At 33.2% G+C, this 19896-nt stretch overlaps 2 protein-coding genes across 15 annotated transcripts; one reads left to right on the forward strand and one right to left on the reverse strand.

Annotated features, from left to right (window-relative positions):
- The first annotated feature begins 95 nt into the window (after nt 1–95).
- On the forward strand, nt 96–7863 carry LOC104889555 (pentatricopeptide repeat-containing protein At3g58590). 14 transcript variants are annotated; one of them, XM_057393184.1, is made up of 4 exons: nt 96–3048; nt 4270–4329; nt 4436–5480; nt 6928–7863. In XM_057393184.1, exon 1 carries the CDS (start codon nt 210–212, stop codon nt 2523–2525), a length of 2316 nt encoding a protein of 771 aa, XP_057249167.1. In that variant the 5' UTR covers nt 96–209; the 3' UTR covers nt 2526–3048; nt 4270–4329; nt 4436–5480; nt 6928–7863. The 14 variants fall into 14 exon arrangements, with proteins under 14 accessions (XP_057249167.1, XP_048495939.1, XP_048495938.1 ...); XM_048639982.2 differs by having other exon boundaries at nt 4436–4582; nt 5344–7863; XM_048639981.2 differs by having other exon boundaries at nt 4436–4582.
- A 1930-nt stretch (nt 7864–9793) lies between these two features.
- On the reverse strand, nt 9794–13090 carry LOC104889612 (zinc transporter 7). Its single transcript, XM_010674870.2, has 3 exons — nt 12411–13090; nt 11066–11215; nt 9794–10099 (listed from the first exon to the last, which is right to left on the reverse strand). The coding sequence occupies exons 1-3, from the start codon at nt 13068–13070 to the stop codon at nt 9794–9796; spliced, it is 1116 nt and encodes a 371-aa protein (XP_010673172.1). The 5' UTR covers nt 13071–13090.
- Nucleotides 13091–19896: the final 6806 nt, after the last annotated feature.

Consider the following 19896-nt stretch of genomic DNA (forward strand, 5'->3'; position numbering starts at 1 on the left):
CGCATCTAACGAGATCCTATATTATTATATATTTATTCACGTATAAATCACAAACAATGGATCAGAATGTAACGTATAAAAAAACAGACCAAGAATAATAATCTTTTCATAATTTTATATAAGTACCAACTACCAACTAACCATAGTATATACGATCACTCTCAAACTTGAGGCAACTCGTTACTCGCTCAAATTTTAGCGCCTTGTACATGATTTTCTCCTTGAAACAAAGCGTGAACCTCCCAAAATCTCTGTGCTCTATATTCCTGAATTTTCACTATTCTTCCTCCTCTTTTATAAAGTTTACCAAATTCTTCACTACAATCCAACAACCTTTTAATGAATACCCAGATGAACAACTTCACTACCTTCTCCATAAATGCAATAAAGCTCAAACCCTCAATGCAGTTAAATCATTTCATGCTCTTACTGTTACTTTGGGTTCGTATGCGAGACAATCAACGTATTTCACTAACAACGTCATCTCTTTGTATGCGTTATTTCAAGAGTTACATAATGCACGCAAGGTGTTCGATGAAATGCCTGAAAGAAACTTGGTTTCCTATAATGCTTTAATAAGTGCGTATAGTCGCAATGAGCAGGTGGAGGATGCTTGGGGACTGTTTTATGATATGTGGGTTTGTGGGTTTAGACCTACTCAATACACTTTTGGTGGTCTTTTATCTTGTGATGCTTTGGATTTGAGGAGGGGATGTGTTATTCATGGGTTAATGTTGAAGAATGGATTGTTTTTTGCTGAACCTCATGCTGGGACTAGTTTGATTTGTATGTTTGGTAGACATGGGTGTGTTGATGAGGCGGTGCGAGTTTTTGATGATATGCCTCATAAGAGTCTGGTTACGTGGAATTCGGTTATTTCTTTGTTAGGATATCATGGGTTTATGGAAGAATCTATGGTTTTGTTTTGCAGGGTGATTAGGTCAAGTTATGTGCTTTCTGAGAGCACTTTAGTGGGTTTATTGTCTGGTTTTGTGGGGCAAAAGGGGCAAGAATTTGGACAACAAGTGCATTGTTTAGTGATTAAAAAGGGTTTGAATTTTGATGTTTCGACCTCAAATGCTCTTCTTAATGTGTGTGTGAAATGTATGGACTTTTCTTCGGCTGAAAGATTGTTTGAGGAGTTGCCTTTTCGTGATGTTGTGACTTTTAATACGTTGATTGGGGCGTTGGCGAGAAGTGAGGGATCTGAGAGGGGACTAGAGCTGCTCTTGCGTATGCTCTATGAAAATATATTGCCTAACAAAACCACGTATGTTGGTGTTATCAATTGTTGTGCAAATCTGCAAAGACAATTGTGTGGAGAATATATTCATGCAAAGGTTATAAGAAACTCGATGAAAATTGATGTGTTTGTGGGTAGTGCTTTAGTTGACTTCTATGGGAAATGTGATATGCTGGTTTCTGCTCGACGTTGCTTTGATGAATTGTGTGAAAGAACTGTAGTATCATGGAACAGCTTGATTGCAGCCTTCACTTCTAAAAATGGTAGCACTTCTTTAGGTCTCTTCCGAGAGATGCTTCAGTTGGGTGATTGTCCTAATGAGTTCACATTTTCTGCAGTGCTGAAATCATCTTCTGTCTTTGAGTTGCAACAGCTTCATTCTTTAACTATAAGAATGGGGTACCTACAAAATGAGTATGTTGTTACCTTGCTGATTACCTCATACACCAAATATGGACTAATACATGATGCATTGCTCATTGCCAAATCTACAGAGACACTACTTTCAGTGGTTTCCTCCAATGTTATAGCAGCTGCTTATAGTAGAAAGAGTGAGCCGGATAAATCTCTAGAGATCCTTTCTAGACTGGATGAACCCAACACTGTTTCGTGGAACATTCTAACATCTACTTGTTCTCATAATGGTTATCATACTGAAGCACTAGAAGTTTTTAAGCACATGCTGGAAGTTCAGTCTTATCCTGACAATTATACATTTGTGAGTGTCCTGAGTAGTTGCACCAGTCTGCGCTCCCTTGCTTTGGGTAGTTCCATCCATGGTCTCCTAATCAAATCCAACTTTGAACGTTGTGATACATTTGTCTACAACATCTTAATTGACATGTATGCAAAATGTGGATGTGTTGAAGATTCATTGAAGATCTTTAATGTTACACCGGATAAAAATCTTATTACATGGACAACTATAATTTCTGCCCTTGGATATCATGGCTGGGTTTTTCAGGCTTTGGAAAGGTTCAAGGAAATGGAAAACCTGGGAATTAAGCCAGATGCTGTATCATTCCTGGCTGTGCTTTCAGCATGCAGATATGGAGGCTTAGTTAAGGAAGGGATAGATTTATTTTCACGAATGCAAAGATTATATGGGCTTGAGCCTAAGATGGATCATTATCATGGGGTTGTGGACCTATTATCCAGACATGGGCATCTAAAGGAAGCTGAGCAAGTGATCAGTAGCATGCCATTCCCTCCAAATGCTCTCATATGGCGTAGTTTCCTAGAGGGCTGCAAGAGATGGACGGTAACTCAAAAGAACATCTAACTTTGCAGCTGCATTGAAGCTAATAGTTCTATGGATAAGAATCATCAATGGGCTACAAGCTAGTATATTAACTTTAGTAGAGGAGTGATCATGTCAAGTGTCAACAATGCATTATATGGTGAGTCTTCGATGTGCTTCAGATTTGCAAATATTTAAGCAAATTTATATTTCTTATCTTCTCATTGTTCGGGATTGAGCCTGGCATTACAAGGTAGTATATTGTTCTTATCTTCTCATATTTATATCATCAGCAGCCAAGGTTATGGCCTTACAGGCCTTTGTAAAATTGTACAAGCAATATAAAATATGGAATGCTCTTTTGGCTGTTGGTTGCACCACGAATTCTAGCAGTCTGTAGATGAAAATGGGTATTGGAGCAAGTAATAAGTTGTGGTGCTTTCTTTTTATGGGTCATAGAGGATGCTCTCCTGAATAAATGAGGGTTGAAGAGTGGCTGCTGTTAGAAGATTATCTTGGAAGACTAGTCTGTGCTGGGTAGTTACTTCAGGCATGGGAATAAGCTGTAAGTTATTTTGGTCTCTCCTGAAGGACCTTCTGTGGTGGCATCCTCTATGGAAGGGACTTCCTTTACTGTATTGTGATATCTTCTTAGCAGTAGTAGACTTAGTAGTTGACTCATAAATGCACCTTTGTTTCCATGTTTTGAGTGGTTCATTAATGTGTAAGTGCTTTCAGATAACTGTAATCCCCTTCCCAATTTCGTAATACACATATTTTTGCAGATGATATTTATTCATGTGCTGAATGTGCCCTGCTTTTCTGGATCCATATATACTTGAGATTCAGGAAGCATTATTTGTTTCCTGTCTGCTTCAAGTGCGAATATTAGCTTTTGACACCTTTTGCAAAAAAAAGTTACAAGTTCCAGCTATATTATCTGTTGCATTTACTCGAAACATTTGTTCATAGGAATGGAGATAGCATAGAACTTAATCATCACCTGTTATGGCGAGCTTAGAATTATTGTTGGTATGATGAGTTTTCTAAAGAGGGGAGGATGAACATTATGTTTAATGTGGGAAGTGGAAGACCAAGTTCAGGTTTTTTCTAAATGAAATTCGCATTCATTATATTTATCTTTTTGAGTGAATTATAATTTTAATGCTGTATTCTATGTTGTCATCTACTTGTGACAGTGTAAATGTGGTTTTGATTTCCTTGTGGAGTGCATACCAAATCATAAATTTCCTTAGCTTGAGCTATCCATAAATCATAATTTTTCCGTATGTATATGAAAAAATCACAATCGATGGTGATAGAATTGTGTGTGAATAGTGTAAAGATCCAATTGTTGCAATCAATAAAGAACGGAGGAAGTATATAAAGTTGGGTTTGTACTCCCTGTCTTCCTCTATCCTGCAATGTTTAGCACACTTATGACTTAACTTAAATAGTCCTCATTGGATTTAACCTTTCTCTTTTGAGTAAAATGAAGATTTATCTTCATCTCTCTACTTTATCTTACCTTTTTCCCGTTCACCTTACTCAATCTAAAAAATTTCAGCCCTTACCTTTTTCTTACATATACCTCACCTATATAATACCCTTAATAATCTTTCTGTTACCTTTAATTTTATGATTACACCATTTTATATCAAGTCTTTGTTATGATGGTTGATAAGGACTTTTTTACTTGTTCAGAGTTGTGGTGCTTTTTCTGCGGCTCCTCTTCTATGGTTTCAAATTCCAATATATGTGTAGTTTGAACTAGTTACTTGAACAGGAAACATCTTCCAAGTAGTAGGACTCTCCAATAGTAGCACCAATAAAAAAGTGCAACAAGGTATACCTGACTTGTCTGGGAAAGATCCTCCAATTTTTTTTGCATGTATGAATATTTGTAAATGTACTCAAGCTACTATCTTTTTATTTTTCGTTTTATTTTAAAGACTTGCACCAGGCTACATCAGGTGCTATCATTGCTGTCCTAAATGCATTGAAGAAGTTCCAATCCAAGGATTAGGTTCATCACCTTTGTTTTGATAAGTTAGACGTTGATAAACAACCTGACGAGGAAGAAGATCCTGAAGGGATAAGTATGTATTCTCCACTTTATCTCCATTTCATATTATTTGTTACTTTAAACTGTCAGTTCACTGCAACTTGTCCATTGGAAATGCATATGCAATAGGAAAAATGATGGGATCAAACCAACTATCGTCATTTATAATCCCTGAACCCCACCTACAATAACAGAGCGTGCTATTCGAATATGTAATTTGTATGGTATTCTTCCCAAAAACTGTATGGTGACCTACAATAACCTCCTAACCAAGTCACCATAGCCACATTGCGCAATTTAAATGGCTGCCCAATTATTTTTTCTTTTTCGAAATAAATTTCCCTCCCCGTATGGCCGTGTCTGTCGTTTCTCCTACAGCCTCCTCCCTTCCCCTTTCCCCATGCCAACTACCCCCTCCTTGAACATGATACAGTCGCCATCCTTCCTTTGCTAATATCTCTTTCTCCCTAGCCACCACATTAGCTTTAAATTCAACTGAAAAGATATGGGTAAAGATAAAGCTGAAATCTCTCGATTTTCATTGTTTTCCTTGTAATTCATAATTTTGTTGATTTATTCTTGAAAGTGGATCCTATATATGTTATAATAGTGATCACTTGAAAGGGAACTTGACTTTACTGCTCTTAGCTTGAGAGAGGCATAGATAGATTATGGATGTAGATTTTGATTTTTGTCCTACATTTATTTACGAGAAACATCAAGCTCCTACAACCTACGTAAATCCATAGTGTTGAAAGGTAGTTTACCCAATTACTTTTTTCATGACCTTGGCAGAGTCCCGGACAATATGATAGCACTCCTCGTTTTGGAGTTGGTCTGGCGTATTTTGCATTAGCCTTTGACTTTAAGGCAGTTTTGTGTCATTATTTACGACTCGTTCTAGATTGATCAGTGGAAAAACTCTTGCTCAGGTATCCTTTAGGCTCTGTAAATCTGTTCCACATTTGTTTTGTTCTAGAATGTATATTCTAAAAGTTCGATAAAATGAAATGGAAATCAATTACAGTTGATTTGGGTACATTGACCACCCAGTTATTTTTGGAAATGCAACACCCCATATAGTTGGGATTATTTCGGGAAGACATGCAATAGTTGGGATAATTCCTATTAATTTGTTAAGGAATAATACTTGTTAGTTTTATTGCAATTATATTTTCTACCTGTATATGCATCATAAGAATGTATGACGTGTCATGTATGTATTAGTATGGTTTAAGTTAGAAATTGGGCATCAGGCTCAACTTAAAAGTAATTGAGTATGCTAATCGACTATGTAAATTATGCGTGACTTTTTTTCTGCTATGGTTGTTGGTTGTTACTATATGTTTTCTTTATCATTTTTTCCTCTATATTATACCTAATGATATACTTTCTTCTTCATTGTTTTAGAATCGTTTTAAATCTTTACAGACTTGAGCAGGATATGTTGCTCCAAATTGCAATGACGGGTGGTAGAGAAAGCTGAGATGGTCACTTTACTTGTAGCAGCATTAATTTACATATGATTTTTTTTAGCAATTTGAACAATGGCGGGTTTGCTTTAAAAGATTCCAACTTTTGATTATCTTCAGTTGGGATCTCCCTCAAGTTGGGAACTTCTTTAACAAATCGGGCCGTAGTTGGGAGTGTTAGCATCAATTTTCCTTTGAATTTTCACAATTTTGAAGTATACTATACTATAGTGAACTGTACTGAATGCAAGTGAACTAAGCTGGAAGTGAGCTCAAAAGAATAGGGCCTAATAGGGTAAGATAGGACTACAACCGTTCTTTTTTCCTCATTTAAACTCTTTTAGCTTGTTGAGGTTTATTAAAAAAATACCATATGGTTATATATTAGGTGTCTGACATATTTAGAATTTTGCTGAATTTTATGTATCTTCAGTCTTCACCGTATGCTGTTTGTTGAAGATATCCCTAAACTTGATAATCTTGTCACCAGACCAAACCCTATTAATCAAAATTTGTGGATTCGGGTTACTCTAATATGACATTGTAGGACAGTGGGAGTACTCTCTATGTGAAATTTCTCAAATCATGTGGATTCAGGTAAATCTTACTCGTGTGATGTAATGCTTGTGCTAGCATAATTCCTTTTTGATCACCAATATATTCCTTGCTCAAAATTATGTGTGTAATATATCTAAGATGACCTGTCTAGTTCTCCTTGGCTCACACATTCTTGTAGTTACATTGTGAGTTGTGACTATCACTTTGACAAAAAGATCTGGAATGATCAGAAAAAATCTCTTCTTTTTGTGATCTGTTATGTTCATTGGATGTGCTGTTGCAAATTAAGTTCAGCAATAACTTCCCAGAAAGAAAAAGCTTTTGACAGTTCTGTTGTGAATTGTTGCAGAGTTTTCTCAGTATCTTATCAGCTGAGGTAGAGGAAACTTTGGTTGAAGCAAGGAAACTTGTCAAATATATGCCAAACATTAAGGTTATACTAAGCTTTACCTATGTGCTAGAACCTAGAAGTGCGCCAAGAAGCAAGATTCAATATGGCTGAGCTCACTTGTGAGCTCGAAGAGCCTGGTGGGTGAATATAAATTGCAAAGAGATATCTTACTTTGGCTTGAACTGCAAAATTTTTGCATTAGAGGGACATTGTTAGTATGGTTGGAAGATGAAAGAATGAAAATTGAAGAGCAGGTCACAAAAGCGAAGTAGCCAACATTCGCATCATAACGCACGCGCAATCACAACATTCGATATTGAACTTTGACAGTTTGAGAAATAATTATTATGAAAGTAAAGTTGTAACATAAATCTAGTGGTGTTTCAAGAAGCACGCTGTCTTATAAATAGAAACGTTTTCCTATTCGAGAGGGAAAACATAGGCAGAAGCTCTGGTTGGCAGCAGTGAAGTTCTTTTCTTGCTAATATAAGAGTTAAGACAGGACTAAGCTGGTTTGATGAATCAATGTGAAAGTATCACTTTTTTGGAATTCAGATGTAAATCCTGCAAATAGAGGAGAAGGATTGGGAATGATATTAGGGGTCAGTTGCAGGTTTATGAATTATGAGGGTCAGAGTACATCCAAGGGAATGAAATGAATGGAGCTAAATTCAAATGGCAACAAAAGAATCAGGGATCAAGGATTTTTAGTTGATTGGTAATGTCTAAATATCCACAACTTTATGTAGGATTTTGAGCAGCTTTTAAGTACTTTGGTTACCTTTATGTTTAGCAGTTTAGGGTTTAGGTTTGTTTCACTAATATTGGCCTGACTACATCAGACCTTCAGATACAATAATTTGCAAAATAGAAATGATGTCCTATATTTGTATTCTTTTGGGTTTCTTTGGATTTTGTCCTAGTATATGCTTGTTATATAGAACTATAGAAGTACCTTCTATCTGCAATGAAAAAGCTGTTTTGTGCCTTTGGTTTATGTATTGAGCCTTTTTCTGATATTTTCACAGATAAGAGTCCATTTTATTTCATTTCCTTATCTTTTTTTTTTGGTAAGAACAGGGATTTGGGATTGACAAGAAAAGAGATATCTCTATCATAAAAATAAATCAAATCATTACTATTTTTTTTGATAATCATATGGGAATCTTATGTAGTACAAATATAAAAAAAAACTAATATGAACCGATGTACACTAACTTAGGACCTGTTCTCCCCAGCTTATTTTCAGTTCAGTTCAGTTTAGCTCCGATAAGTTCAGTTCAATTCAATTCAGTTCAGTTCAGCTCCAATCAGTTCGGTTCAGTTCGGTTCAGCTCCATTCTTTTATAACCATTTTGTTAAATATTATTATTATGTTGGTATAATTTATTTTACTAATTATTTTTATTATTATTATTATTATTTAAATATATATCATTACTATTAAGTATTATTATTATTATTATTATTATTATTATTATTATTATTATTGTTTCTATATATTATTTTATTTATTATAGTTTTACTCATTATTATTACTATTATTATTAGGAGGAACATGGTTTAGGTCAAAGCACAAATAAACTCACTTTTTTTAGCCCATAAACCAATCAAATCGCGTCAAGACGGTTTATGATGTAATTTTCGTGGTCCAACCCAATCATTATGTTTATTACTAAATATTTTTATATTATTTAACTAATTATTAAAATGGTAATATTAATTTACTTCTTAGATATTATTGTTATTATATATCATCATCAAGTATTAATATATTAATACAAATAATATAAAATAATTATTATTAATTATCATTATTATCATTATTATTAATTTATGATTATTAATATTATTTATTTATAACTATCATTTAAAAATATCCAAAATACTATTCCCTCCTTTTCATTTTAATCTACACACTTACACTTCTCACGCATGCCAATGCAAAACTTTGAGGACATATATCTTTAGTTTTTTATTTGTAAAAATTATAAAAAGTACATATTAATAAAATACATGTTATGATGAATCTAACAAGATCCCACATGACTATATTTTCATCTGCGTATAAATCACAAATAATGGTAGTCAAAGTAAAATTTGTGAATAGTGTAAAATGTCAAAGTATATAGATTAAAATGAAACGGAGGGAGTATTATTATTATTATTCATTATTATTACTTATCATTATAATTATTATTTAATATTCATATTATTATTGTTTAAAATATTATTTATATATTTATTACATTCAATTTAATTCAATTTAATTTAATTCAATTCAGTTCAGCTCCAATAAGTTCAGTTCAGCTCTAATAAGTTCAGTTCAGCTCTAATAAGTTCAGTTCAGTTGTTTTATGCGGAAGAGAACATGCCCTTACTGTGCACCTGATCTATCTCACGTGAGTTGTAAAGATTACAACTCTCAGTTTTTGCCGTGTTCAATCGTCCACTTTTTATTCTCTCTCCTCTGATAACTTCTCTCTCCTCTCTCTTCTATAACTTCTTCTAACTTCGTTCTTTTATCACATTATTTATTTCAAAGGTAATTTTTTTCATGTTGTGTTTTTAAAACCCCGATTTAATTATTAGTACAGGGCATCCAAAATATTTGAAACGGCCCTGCCATCCCTACATATGCATATAAACAAATTGAAGTATCTTGAACCCTTCCCAAAAAAAATTGTAGTACTTTTGCAAAATAAAGATTGACCTTGCAACATTTTCAAACTGCAAAATTCCAAAGTCGGGAAAGTGAGCTTCATGTACACTCCTAGCTGCTACCCTAAAGATGGCTGTGTACTCCTACAAGGTAGACAACTACTTACGCCCATTTAGCCATAAGAGACATAAGACCAGTTCCTAGCAAAGCTGCTACATAACAACATATTTGAAGCTTCAGATTTCCTTGAAGTTTTGGCCCCTTAAAATCAGAAGATAGCAAGTCTACCAAAGCCATGTAGATAAGCAGTCCGGCAGACACCCCGTTGAGGATTCCGACGACGATCAAAGCTGTTGGACTATTCTCCTGGTACACATTTTGCAAAAGGATCCCTAGGATGATCCCAAATGGTGTTGTTACGGAGAAGAAGAACACCATTATTGCTTTTATCTTCAAACCATACTTAGCCTGAATGTATACATATATCAAATATGATCAAGAAATATTAATTAATTGTATAGAATGCATGCATGTTTGTAAATAATCAAACTTTTGCTAGTATTGTTAATATCAAACTACTCCGTTTGTTTCTTTTTAATTTACTCACGTCATTTTCGAGGAGAATAAAAAAGGAAGTACAAAAGATAATTTAGAGCATATAAATAGACAAATACATGCAGTTTAAGGGTAATAGAAAAAAAAAAGGATATTCGAGAGGGGGACCAGGTATGTGGATAATGACTATAAGTTAATTCTTTCAAATTAGATGTTTCAAAGAATAATATTCAAAAATCCGATTGAATTAAAAATATAATAGACGGTTTACGTTATGTAAGAAACATATGTAACCTAGTTCAACAAGAGAAAGGAAAGTCAACTAGAAAAGTCAAGCCAAGGGGAGTTCTTTGTCAGTCAAGTTACCCTGACGCCATCGAGCTTAACTTAAGTATGAGAGAGAAACTGAAAATGTGGAGAGAGAAACTGAAAAGTGTGAGAGAGAAACAAAATAGTGGGTTAAAATATCAAAAAGTGAATGACGTGAGTGAAAAAAAGGGAAGAAAGTAGATGTGATATGTACCAAAAATAAAAAAAAGCAACGGTATATAAATTAAAAAAAAAAAACGAACTAAAAAGAAAAGTGTATAAATTAAAAAAAAAAAAACGGAGGGATAAGATCCCAATATGGCTACACTAAGCTACCAACCAAGTCAGCTACGTTATTCGTGCATGTTTGTAGTTCATGGAATATATATGTTCATAAGGTGTTCTTCTATCATACTGTCTGACATAAGCATTTGATCCGAAAGTTGAGCTAGATATGCATGATTTTTGTGTCACTAACAGAAGAATTTTCATACATATATACACAACGTCGAATATACACAATTAAAATTGTGTCTAATTTTATACAATGGTGAGAAATTTGATGATCACCTGTAAAATGCAACCACCAAGGCCCATTCCTTCAAAGAGTTGATGGAAGCAGATGGCGGTTATAAGTGGCCTAATTGTGCAAACATTATCTGAAGATCCCATTGACAGACCAATTACCACTGAGTGAACTACAATTCCGAATTCCAAAACCTGCACCATATTATATCACAGAAACTAGCTATAAGTTATTGCATATCTGATTATTATAACACATGCAAAGAGATGTATAGCATGATACATGACAACAAATTATAACCAATCAACCTAATTAAGCTCTTAACCTTTATAGTATAATCAATTTGAAGGTGTTTACTATCATCATTATCGCATATTTATATAGAGTGTGTCTTCAGTACACCATAACTTATTGTGTAATATGCATAAATAAGAATGACATGGACTATACAAATAATGACGTTTTTCATGTTATTTTGTCATTTGAGTTTTTTTTATATATAAAAAAAACGGTGGTATGTGGGTTGTTGTTACACCCAAGAATTTGTGATTTGTATATGCGTACCTCCATATAAGTTGCACACTCCTCCATTATAGAACCAAAATCAGGAGCATATATATTTAGATATCAAAAAAAAGTATCTATATGAGATATCTTATTGGATAATTTTGATGAATATTTTTATACAGTTGGTCTTGTAAGAGACCGTCTACTTTTAATTTAAAAGTAGGCGCGGCCCAAGCCCAATATTAAGAAGAGAATAGATCATATTTCTTAATATAGTGACTACTTTAATTTATTTAGTGACCATTTTAATCTATTTAGTGATCAGTTTAATCTATTCATTAATAACATTCTTTAATTCATTTAGTGACTGATTTAATCCATTTAGTGACTAGCTTAATCCATTTTGTAAGACTGACGAACTATTTTTAAAAATTGTTTGTTCTAATTCGAAATTCAAAGGGAAATAAAAGAGGAGAAGAGAATGGACGACTAGGATGGTGCAAGATACCTAAAAATAGTGTTAGGTTAGAGAGAAATTGAATGGGCTTCTTAAGAGAACGTAGCTTTGCATTGTCTAATTTTATATTAAAATTAGACCGTCTATTATAATAATTTGTGATTTTCATATTATTAACATTTTCATGTTTTTTTATTTATTGATGCATTACTAGACATATTGACGTTCAAATGTGTACCTTGGTAAATGCAAAAAGCAAACGAAAGTTAGGGCATAAATAAGATTGAGTCAAAATTGATATGAAGAAATGCACAAAATGTTCAAACTCCCACATTTCATTTCCCATATTTTGAAGCAAATAAACACATCTAAATATGGAATATTTGTTTTGACTAAAGAGTAAATTAAACAGCTTAGTAATATACCTGAGCTATAACACGGTCCTTCAATAATCTTGAACCTTCACTATCAATCATCATTTGTACAATCTGACCATGCCCACCATGATTCTCACCTAAACCTAATTCATTCTTATTCTCAACATTATCTCCAACATCTTTGTCAATATTTTCATTTACATTTTCATTTTGTGGTTTAGATTTACACTTCTTTTCATAAAAAGAAGTAGAAAATGAGTCCATCATCATTGTTCCATAAGCCGAAATCATAGTAATAAACGGCGTAAATGGGAAAACCTTCCAAGGGTTTTCAGGCAAACACGGCGAGGTTAGGTCATTCCATGAATCAGGCATAACATGCATGAATCCGGTGGCTAAAATGACGCCGGAGGCGAAGGATCGAACGAGGATGAATAGGTCCTTATCGGGGCGTAAGGCGGGCACGGCCTTAGAAAATAAGGGTAAGGATACTCCAATCATGCTAGACACTAGTATGGTTAATATCGCAATGAAATTAAGCTTATTAGCCTTGAACTTATCGTGACATTGGCTAGTGGTCACGGAAGCACATTCCGAGGCCTCTTCCTCGGATTTCGAGACGGCCAAAGAGAGGGAATTGAAGAGGAGGAAAATGATGAGGAAGAGAGGAACATGATTTTGGTAGAATTGATAGATCAACTTTGCCATAGTTGTGAAAATAATTTTTGCAAAGTTGTTACTTGTTGGATGGTCAAATGATGGAACGAACTATGGCATTAAAATAGTAGTAGGGAAGTTGAGATGATTAAGGTGTAATTGTGTTGGAGTGTGGTAGTGTAGAAAAGAGTGTGTCAAGAGTGTGGTGGACTTGTGATATTGCTGTAAAATGCGTGCTTTTTAGCATATTCATATGGGATTTTTGCATAGCGTCAACATCGCAACACACGACCAATGTACGTAATCTAAGTGTTTGTGCTCGACGATTAGGAGATATACATTCATATAGTAATTTTCATAGTCGGTCAAAATGTAAGTAACAACCTCGTGATTTGCGTTATTATTCCCACAATTTGAAAGTTGGAACCAAAATATTAGAAAAACACAAATTTATGCACCAAGAGGCAAGAGGAAGATGGCTAGGGGTGTTTGTGGTTTGGTAGGTTGATGTGGTTCAATTTATAATCCCAATCAAAACGCACCACATTACAATTAAATGGCACCTACGTAAATTATATATAGCCGATTTAATGCGGCTTGTCCACATTTTTTTTAGGGTGAGTTCACCTCACAAAACTTATTTAGACTTGTTGAAATTAATGAAATCTATTTATATTTATACAAATATATTAAAAGACATTCCTATGAAAGGAACGGTGCTCCGTGGCACTCTACAATCAAATGGCACCTACGTAAATCATATTAAGCCGATTTAATGCGCGCGGCTTGTCTAGGTTATTCTTTTAATTTTTTAGGGTGAGTTTTCCTCACCAAACTTATTTAGACTTGTCGAAATTAATAAAATCTATTTATATCTATACAAATATATTAAAAAGATCAAGCTTCTAATATATGTTTATGATCTTATTAAAAAATATTAACAATGTGAAGCTACTAGGATTCGCACACATGACCTTTGAAATAAAATTTAAGAGTTTAACCACCAAGCCACTAAGATTTCAATGTTTAATGTTTCAAAGTAAAACATAATAAAGTCTTATAATTATATGTGACTATGAAGACATGGACAAAGCCTTTTGATCTCTAATACTTTTATAAAATAATAACATTTATCCCCGATTTCTTGGAAACTTTTTTTAAAAAAATTATTATGCCATAACGCCCATTTTTCAATTTCGCACTAGCAAAGATATATATGAAAAGCTGATAAAATTAATTATGAAACTTACGAGTAATAATATATTTGATTATTGTAACTACCCGGGCTAAAAATACTAGTTATTATTAAAAAGTGTAAGGGTGTATTGACGTATTGTTGCTCGACATATTTTTTATTATCAAATAGGACATGACATGACATTTTTTTTCAATTTACAAAGAAAAGTCATTTAACAAAATTTGCCCCCCTAATTATTCACCTAAGACTTCATCCTTCTACCACTAATAATCTCTTTATTTGTAAACCCCATCACTTTCAAAAAATATAGTAATATTGCCAGCTCATCTCTTTAGAGAAACTTGGGGCATCGCTTGACCCCAACAACTCGTATATTACCAAAAGGTGTGCGGAAACCATTATAAACCACCATGTGTTACCGTCATTTCAAGTCTATATGTAATTAGTAAAAGCCATATGACACATAAAATGATAATTAAGATATGAAGAATACAAATTCAGTAAATCACAACAATTTTCACAGTGGAACCAATTCAATTTATACTCAAGCACAACTCAAACTCCATCATTTCAAGCTTGAGCGAGCAGTGTATTTCGATGTCTTTGCATCTTATCAAGTCAAGACCTTCACACTCTGATGATATGTGATATAATTATTCCGAATGACGAACTGATGAAAAAAATATATCCTAAATCCTCATGGATCCAGAATTCTGAATCATCTTTTAAATTATTAACAGCATGAAGACAAAAAAATCATACAAAAATGAGAAACAACCGATCAATAAAGGGGAAAACTCCCACAGATGGAGAGAACAAAACAAAAAGTAAAAAAGAAAAAAATAACACTAAAGAATAAGGAAAGGGGTCGAATATAGTCTTCTTTCCTAATCAACCTAGAAAATTAAAATCACCAAAAGAGAATAGGAGAGGGAGGGGAAAGGGAGAGAGGAGAAAAGGTGGCTATGATTAATTTTATCCAACTTTCTGATACACGATATTTAAGTATTTGATAATCAATTACCAACCTTAATGGTTATAGGTAAATATTGCTTTAGTAATACTGGAGGCGGAATAAATTGATCATCCTCTTTTCCCCAACCCTAAACAAATCAAAACCCAAAAAAAAGTAAATATTTTTCTCCTAGATTAAAGCTACTAAATTAAGTGAGAGAAAGTAGAGATCGAATGTTGACAAATTTCATGTCACTGTTCTTAGAAGGTCGTTTGTTTGTGTGAAGATTTCTTATCTGGGATCTCTCTCATTCTCTCTCTTAAATGGAAAAAAAATATGTCACGTATTGCAGATCATAGGATCTTCAACATTGTCGAAAAACTAGATGTGATGTCACTTCTTAGATTCAAATCTATGAACAAGAATGACAAAATTACTCAATATTTAAACTCCCTACAGTGTCCTACTGGATTTAATACTCTACTCATATTTAATTTTGTAGGTTACTCTACTTGTCGATGATCTTAAAAGCTTATTGCCTCGTCTCTTCGCAGCTTAGTTTGCATTAGGAGTGGTTTGTTTCAGAAAAATTATTTTCTGTTCAACCCAACAAGCCCGACAGGCGTGAAAATTGTTCCTTTTACTGACAATGAGATAAGCAGCTATCGTTACTCGAATATCTTAGATATATGTTGCTACAACGCTTGGTTATGATGAAAAGCATGACGATCACAAGACACTCTGTGAATATTGACATTAAAACCCAAATAATTGGAAAATGTTTGATGTTATAACAACTCAATTTGCTCGGACGCATTTTATGTCCATTGTTGTGTCAAATCTTTGATAATCTGTTATGGGTATAGATCTTTTCAGTTCATTTTTTTGCCAAAATCAGGATTATATATAGATGAGTGTACATTCCGACAAGTCTTAATATTCAAAATGGATACCTGAGTTTGAATTTTTATACATTTGTAACCAATTAGGGCAACTCTACCAGACTTGAACAACTTACGCTGCCATTTACTGAATTTGGCTTACGAGTATAAGGTCCCTTTACACTTAAAATGATGTTACCTTCCTAGATTATTTGCGTCTATCTAATATATTTAATTTGATTAAATATATTGGGAATTGTAAAAAAGAAAATTAAGACTACAGAAACTAATATAGTATCAGCTTATCAAATTGACATTTGGGAATTATAATATTTGATTCTTTTAAAACATAACATAAAGGAAAGTGATTTGTGGCTTAATACCATCAGCCGCACATATGATATATTTTGATTTCTTATTGTGATCCTACGCAAGATTTTTGTTGTATGTAGAATCACATAAGAAAGGATACCTTTGTTTTTTTAATGGAAACAGACTGAAGAGATTGACACAAGTGGTTCTAGGCCTAGAATATTACACGCCAAAGAACATTACTCTAAGCAATTGGAGTTATATCCAATTCTAAGTGAAGCTCAAGTGCAATATGATGCCATCCACGTCTTCCTTTCTTTTGAGATTGGCAAATGTCTCAAAGCACCAAACATTTAAAAGCTTAAATGGTTTAATACATTTCACGTTTTATAGATATATGATTTAATGCGCAGATTAATGATATTTCTATATAGTAGTACCCTTTGTTTGATGAATAAATTCGAGAAATAAAAGGAGTAACCTTTGCTCAATCACACTTTGAACTACTAAAATGACTTCAATGATGAAAAACATACCCTAATTCTAGATATAAGTTCTTGTATGCTATGCAAAATTTCATATGACTAATGCAATTAAAATCTAAATTTTATGAGAAGGAGGTGATTGATGTTTGCACGTATTGACATCACCTCCGATCCTATTGGAATTAAATCTCTTTCGTTGCCTATTGCATCCAACTATCCAGCAATTTCATCTACCTTCTTATTCTCAACTACTTTTTGTCTTCCCAACAGTCTTCTCCGATCAAGATCACGCCTTAAGCCGCCTACTCCCAATCGGAATAACCATTTGAATACCATGAATCTTAAGGTCACCCTGAATCTTAACCTCCTCGATATATAATATACTCATGTACCTCATTATACCAAATGAAATAAACCATAATTGTGAAGGATTTATGTCATCGACTTAAATGCAATTACTAATAATATTATGGATCGTGTTATGAAGATAATAAATTCGTTTTATTGGGTCGTCTATACGTCTTGCTAGAGAATGCTATAGAACTCCGGGTTAGTAAATAATAAACCCGAAGCCCAATATAATGGATCCTATGAGGTCACACATTAAACTTGGATCAACAAAAGAAGCCTAGAGGCCATAAGGGCCCTAGAGGTGGCCGACCAAGAGGTAGTAGGAGAGGGTTATTGTTAACCTAAAATATATTTATATATTGGGTTAGGCAGTAAAGAAAATACATCAGATATCTCTTATTATTTTCTCTCTCCTATTCTCTCAAAAGTCACATAATATACTCCATAAACTTGAAGAAGTTTTCGTCCTTTCCACTTAATTCTAAACATATAATATGTGATCCTTGATTGTATGTGCATGTGATCTTGCTTTAAGTGCTTATGAATTAGATTCATGAAATTCCGCTCATAGTACTTATAGAATCCTATAGTGAAAATAAAATGATCTAGTATGACTCCTAATCCTAAGAACTAAGCATCAATGACTCCTTCTTGGATTCTTCATGGATCTCCATCCACGTTTTCCATGGGTCTTCTCTTGATGGGCTCTTCTTTGTATTACATAAGTATCAAAATAATTTAAATAACAAATATATTAAATAAATTACAAAAATACTTAACGATACGCTGATCATATTTAAAATTACAAGAATACATCACGATACACATATCGTATTTTTTATCTTAATTTGGGTCATACTAGTTAATTTGGGTCATACTAGTCATACATAGCAATTATACCATAATATAAATTTAAAAGCCACATAATAATATCACATATTATACTTGCCAACAATTAAAATATCAAATATTCCTAATTAAAATAAGAGGATAAAGAATTTAAGTAATATCTAATCACTTAAAGATTCTATCCCATAAAACTAGCCTAACTAATTTTAATTAGATTAAAAAATCAGATTATGGATTGAAATTTATGACCAAATCAATAAATAATCTCTATTATATAAGCCAATAGGGGAGCAACGGTGTCCCCTTTGGAATTTACTTAAATGTCCCTCTGGCCACCTAATCAACCTTGATTCCATGCATAAACTTGCCAAAACAAAGATGTATATCAATCAAATTTAAACCCAATTAATCAACTCATATAAGATTCAATCATATAAACTTACCAATATAAAAGATTCAATTAAAAAGATTCATAATCAAGAACTTACCAAACTTTAATACTACATACAATAACAAAAAAAATTACACGGCAAAACATCCTCTCAAATCAACTTTTCCATAACACAAACTCAATTACAAACACAAATTCCAAACAAAAAAAAATCATTTCAATTCATAAATTGGAGTTTCACGACATTCTCAAATACGGAACTCTGAAATTTGTCGATTCTTTACCGTTAATCAAGTATGCAATTCGTTATTGAAAATAAAATTATGTGTGATGTTCTATGTTCAGTAAATCTTAAAAATATGTACTATGTTCGAGTAAAATTATACTCAAATTACAGTAACTCTTACGAATATGTGATGTGTTACATTGTTTCCAAAAAAAAAAATTAACTTAAATTTTAGTTTATTTAAAATTTAATTCGAAGATAGTTGAAATTCAAACTAAAATTACATCATAAATGGTGAAAAAAGATGAAATTTCGTCAAAATAACTTCATGGATATAAAAAAAAATTGAGACAAAATATGAGAACTCGAATTATTTGTGTGCCCATATATTAAAAAGAATTTGAGAAAAAATATACTTAAAGCCATATATTAAAATCAAATAATAAAATTTCATTAATATGAACTTTAATATTCGTGCCCAAATATTAAAAAAATTGAGACATAATATGAGAAATCAAATTTGGGGGAAATCAAAAAAATACTTAAACCCATATATTAAAATCAAAAAATTGTGCCCGTAATCGAATTTCAATATAAATATTAAAGTCAATTCCATGACGGGCTGAGCGAAAGCTAATTCCATGACCGCCAAAGCCAACTCTGCAACTTGCTTCAGATAATCCTCAACTAATAATCGACGGTCTCAATTGAATAGAGAGAGAAAAAATCGAGTGTGTGATTATTTAAATTAGGGGAAATTGATGAAGATGATGTTCAATTGAATAAAGAAAGAAAAAAAATATTGCGTGAAATTCAGAAATATGGGTATGGTAATTGGGGAGTAGTGGTTTGATTTGGGGGAAATGTCAGCACACGCATAGCGTGCATTGTCAATAAATAATTAACATAATTGAAACTTACTTATCTTTCTCAAAAATTCTGTTTTTAAAATTCCAAATTAAAAAAAAAAAAAAAACTGCATCTGCCCATGAATCATGGCAGATTTTAAGGCACGTTTTCTTTTTATAATTTTTATTTTTTTGTTTATTTTTTTAATTTTTGAAAATACACGTGAATTAACAGCATCACAAGGCTGCTTTCACGCAAGCCTCGCCCAGAGGCTTGCAGCCAAAAACTCCGGCGACCATTTCAGGCCACCCCTTTCGACGACTGCACCGGAAACTCGCTGGTTTTCGCGAGCCAACGTCGGACGCCTTCGCTTAACCTGC

Source organism: Beta vulgaris, chromosome 3 (assembly GCF_026745355.1).
Source record: "Beta vulgaris subsp. vulgaris cultivar EL10 chromosome 3, EL10.2, whole genome shotgun sequence".
Lineage (NCBI taxonomy): Eukaryota > Viridiplantae > Streptophyta > Magnoliopsida > Caryophyllales > Amaranthaceae > Beta > Beta vulgaris.

Coding starts and splice junctions, on each gene's coding strand:
- LOC104889555 (XM_048639980.2), top strand. CDS start 210: ATGATTTTCTCCTTGAAACAAAGCGTGAACCTCCCAAAATCTCTGTGC.
- LOC104889612 (XM_010674870.2), bottom strand. CDS start 13,070: ATGGCAAAGTTGATCTATCAATTCTACCAAAATCATGTTCCTCTCTTC. Junction 11,216..12,410: donor AGGACCGTGTTATAGCTCAG/GTATATTACTAA, acceptor AATATGGTGCAG/GTTTTGGAATTCGGAATTGT. Junction 10,100..11,065: donor TTGGTGGTTGCATTTTACAG/GTGATCATCAAA, acceptor GTATACATTCAG/GCTAAGTATGGTTTGAAGAT.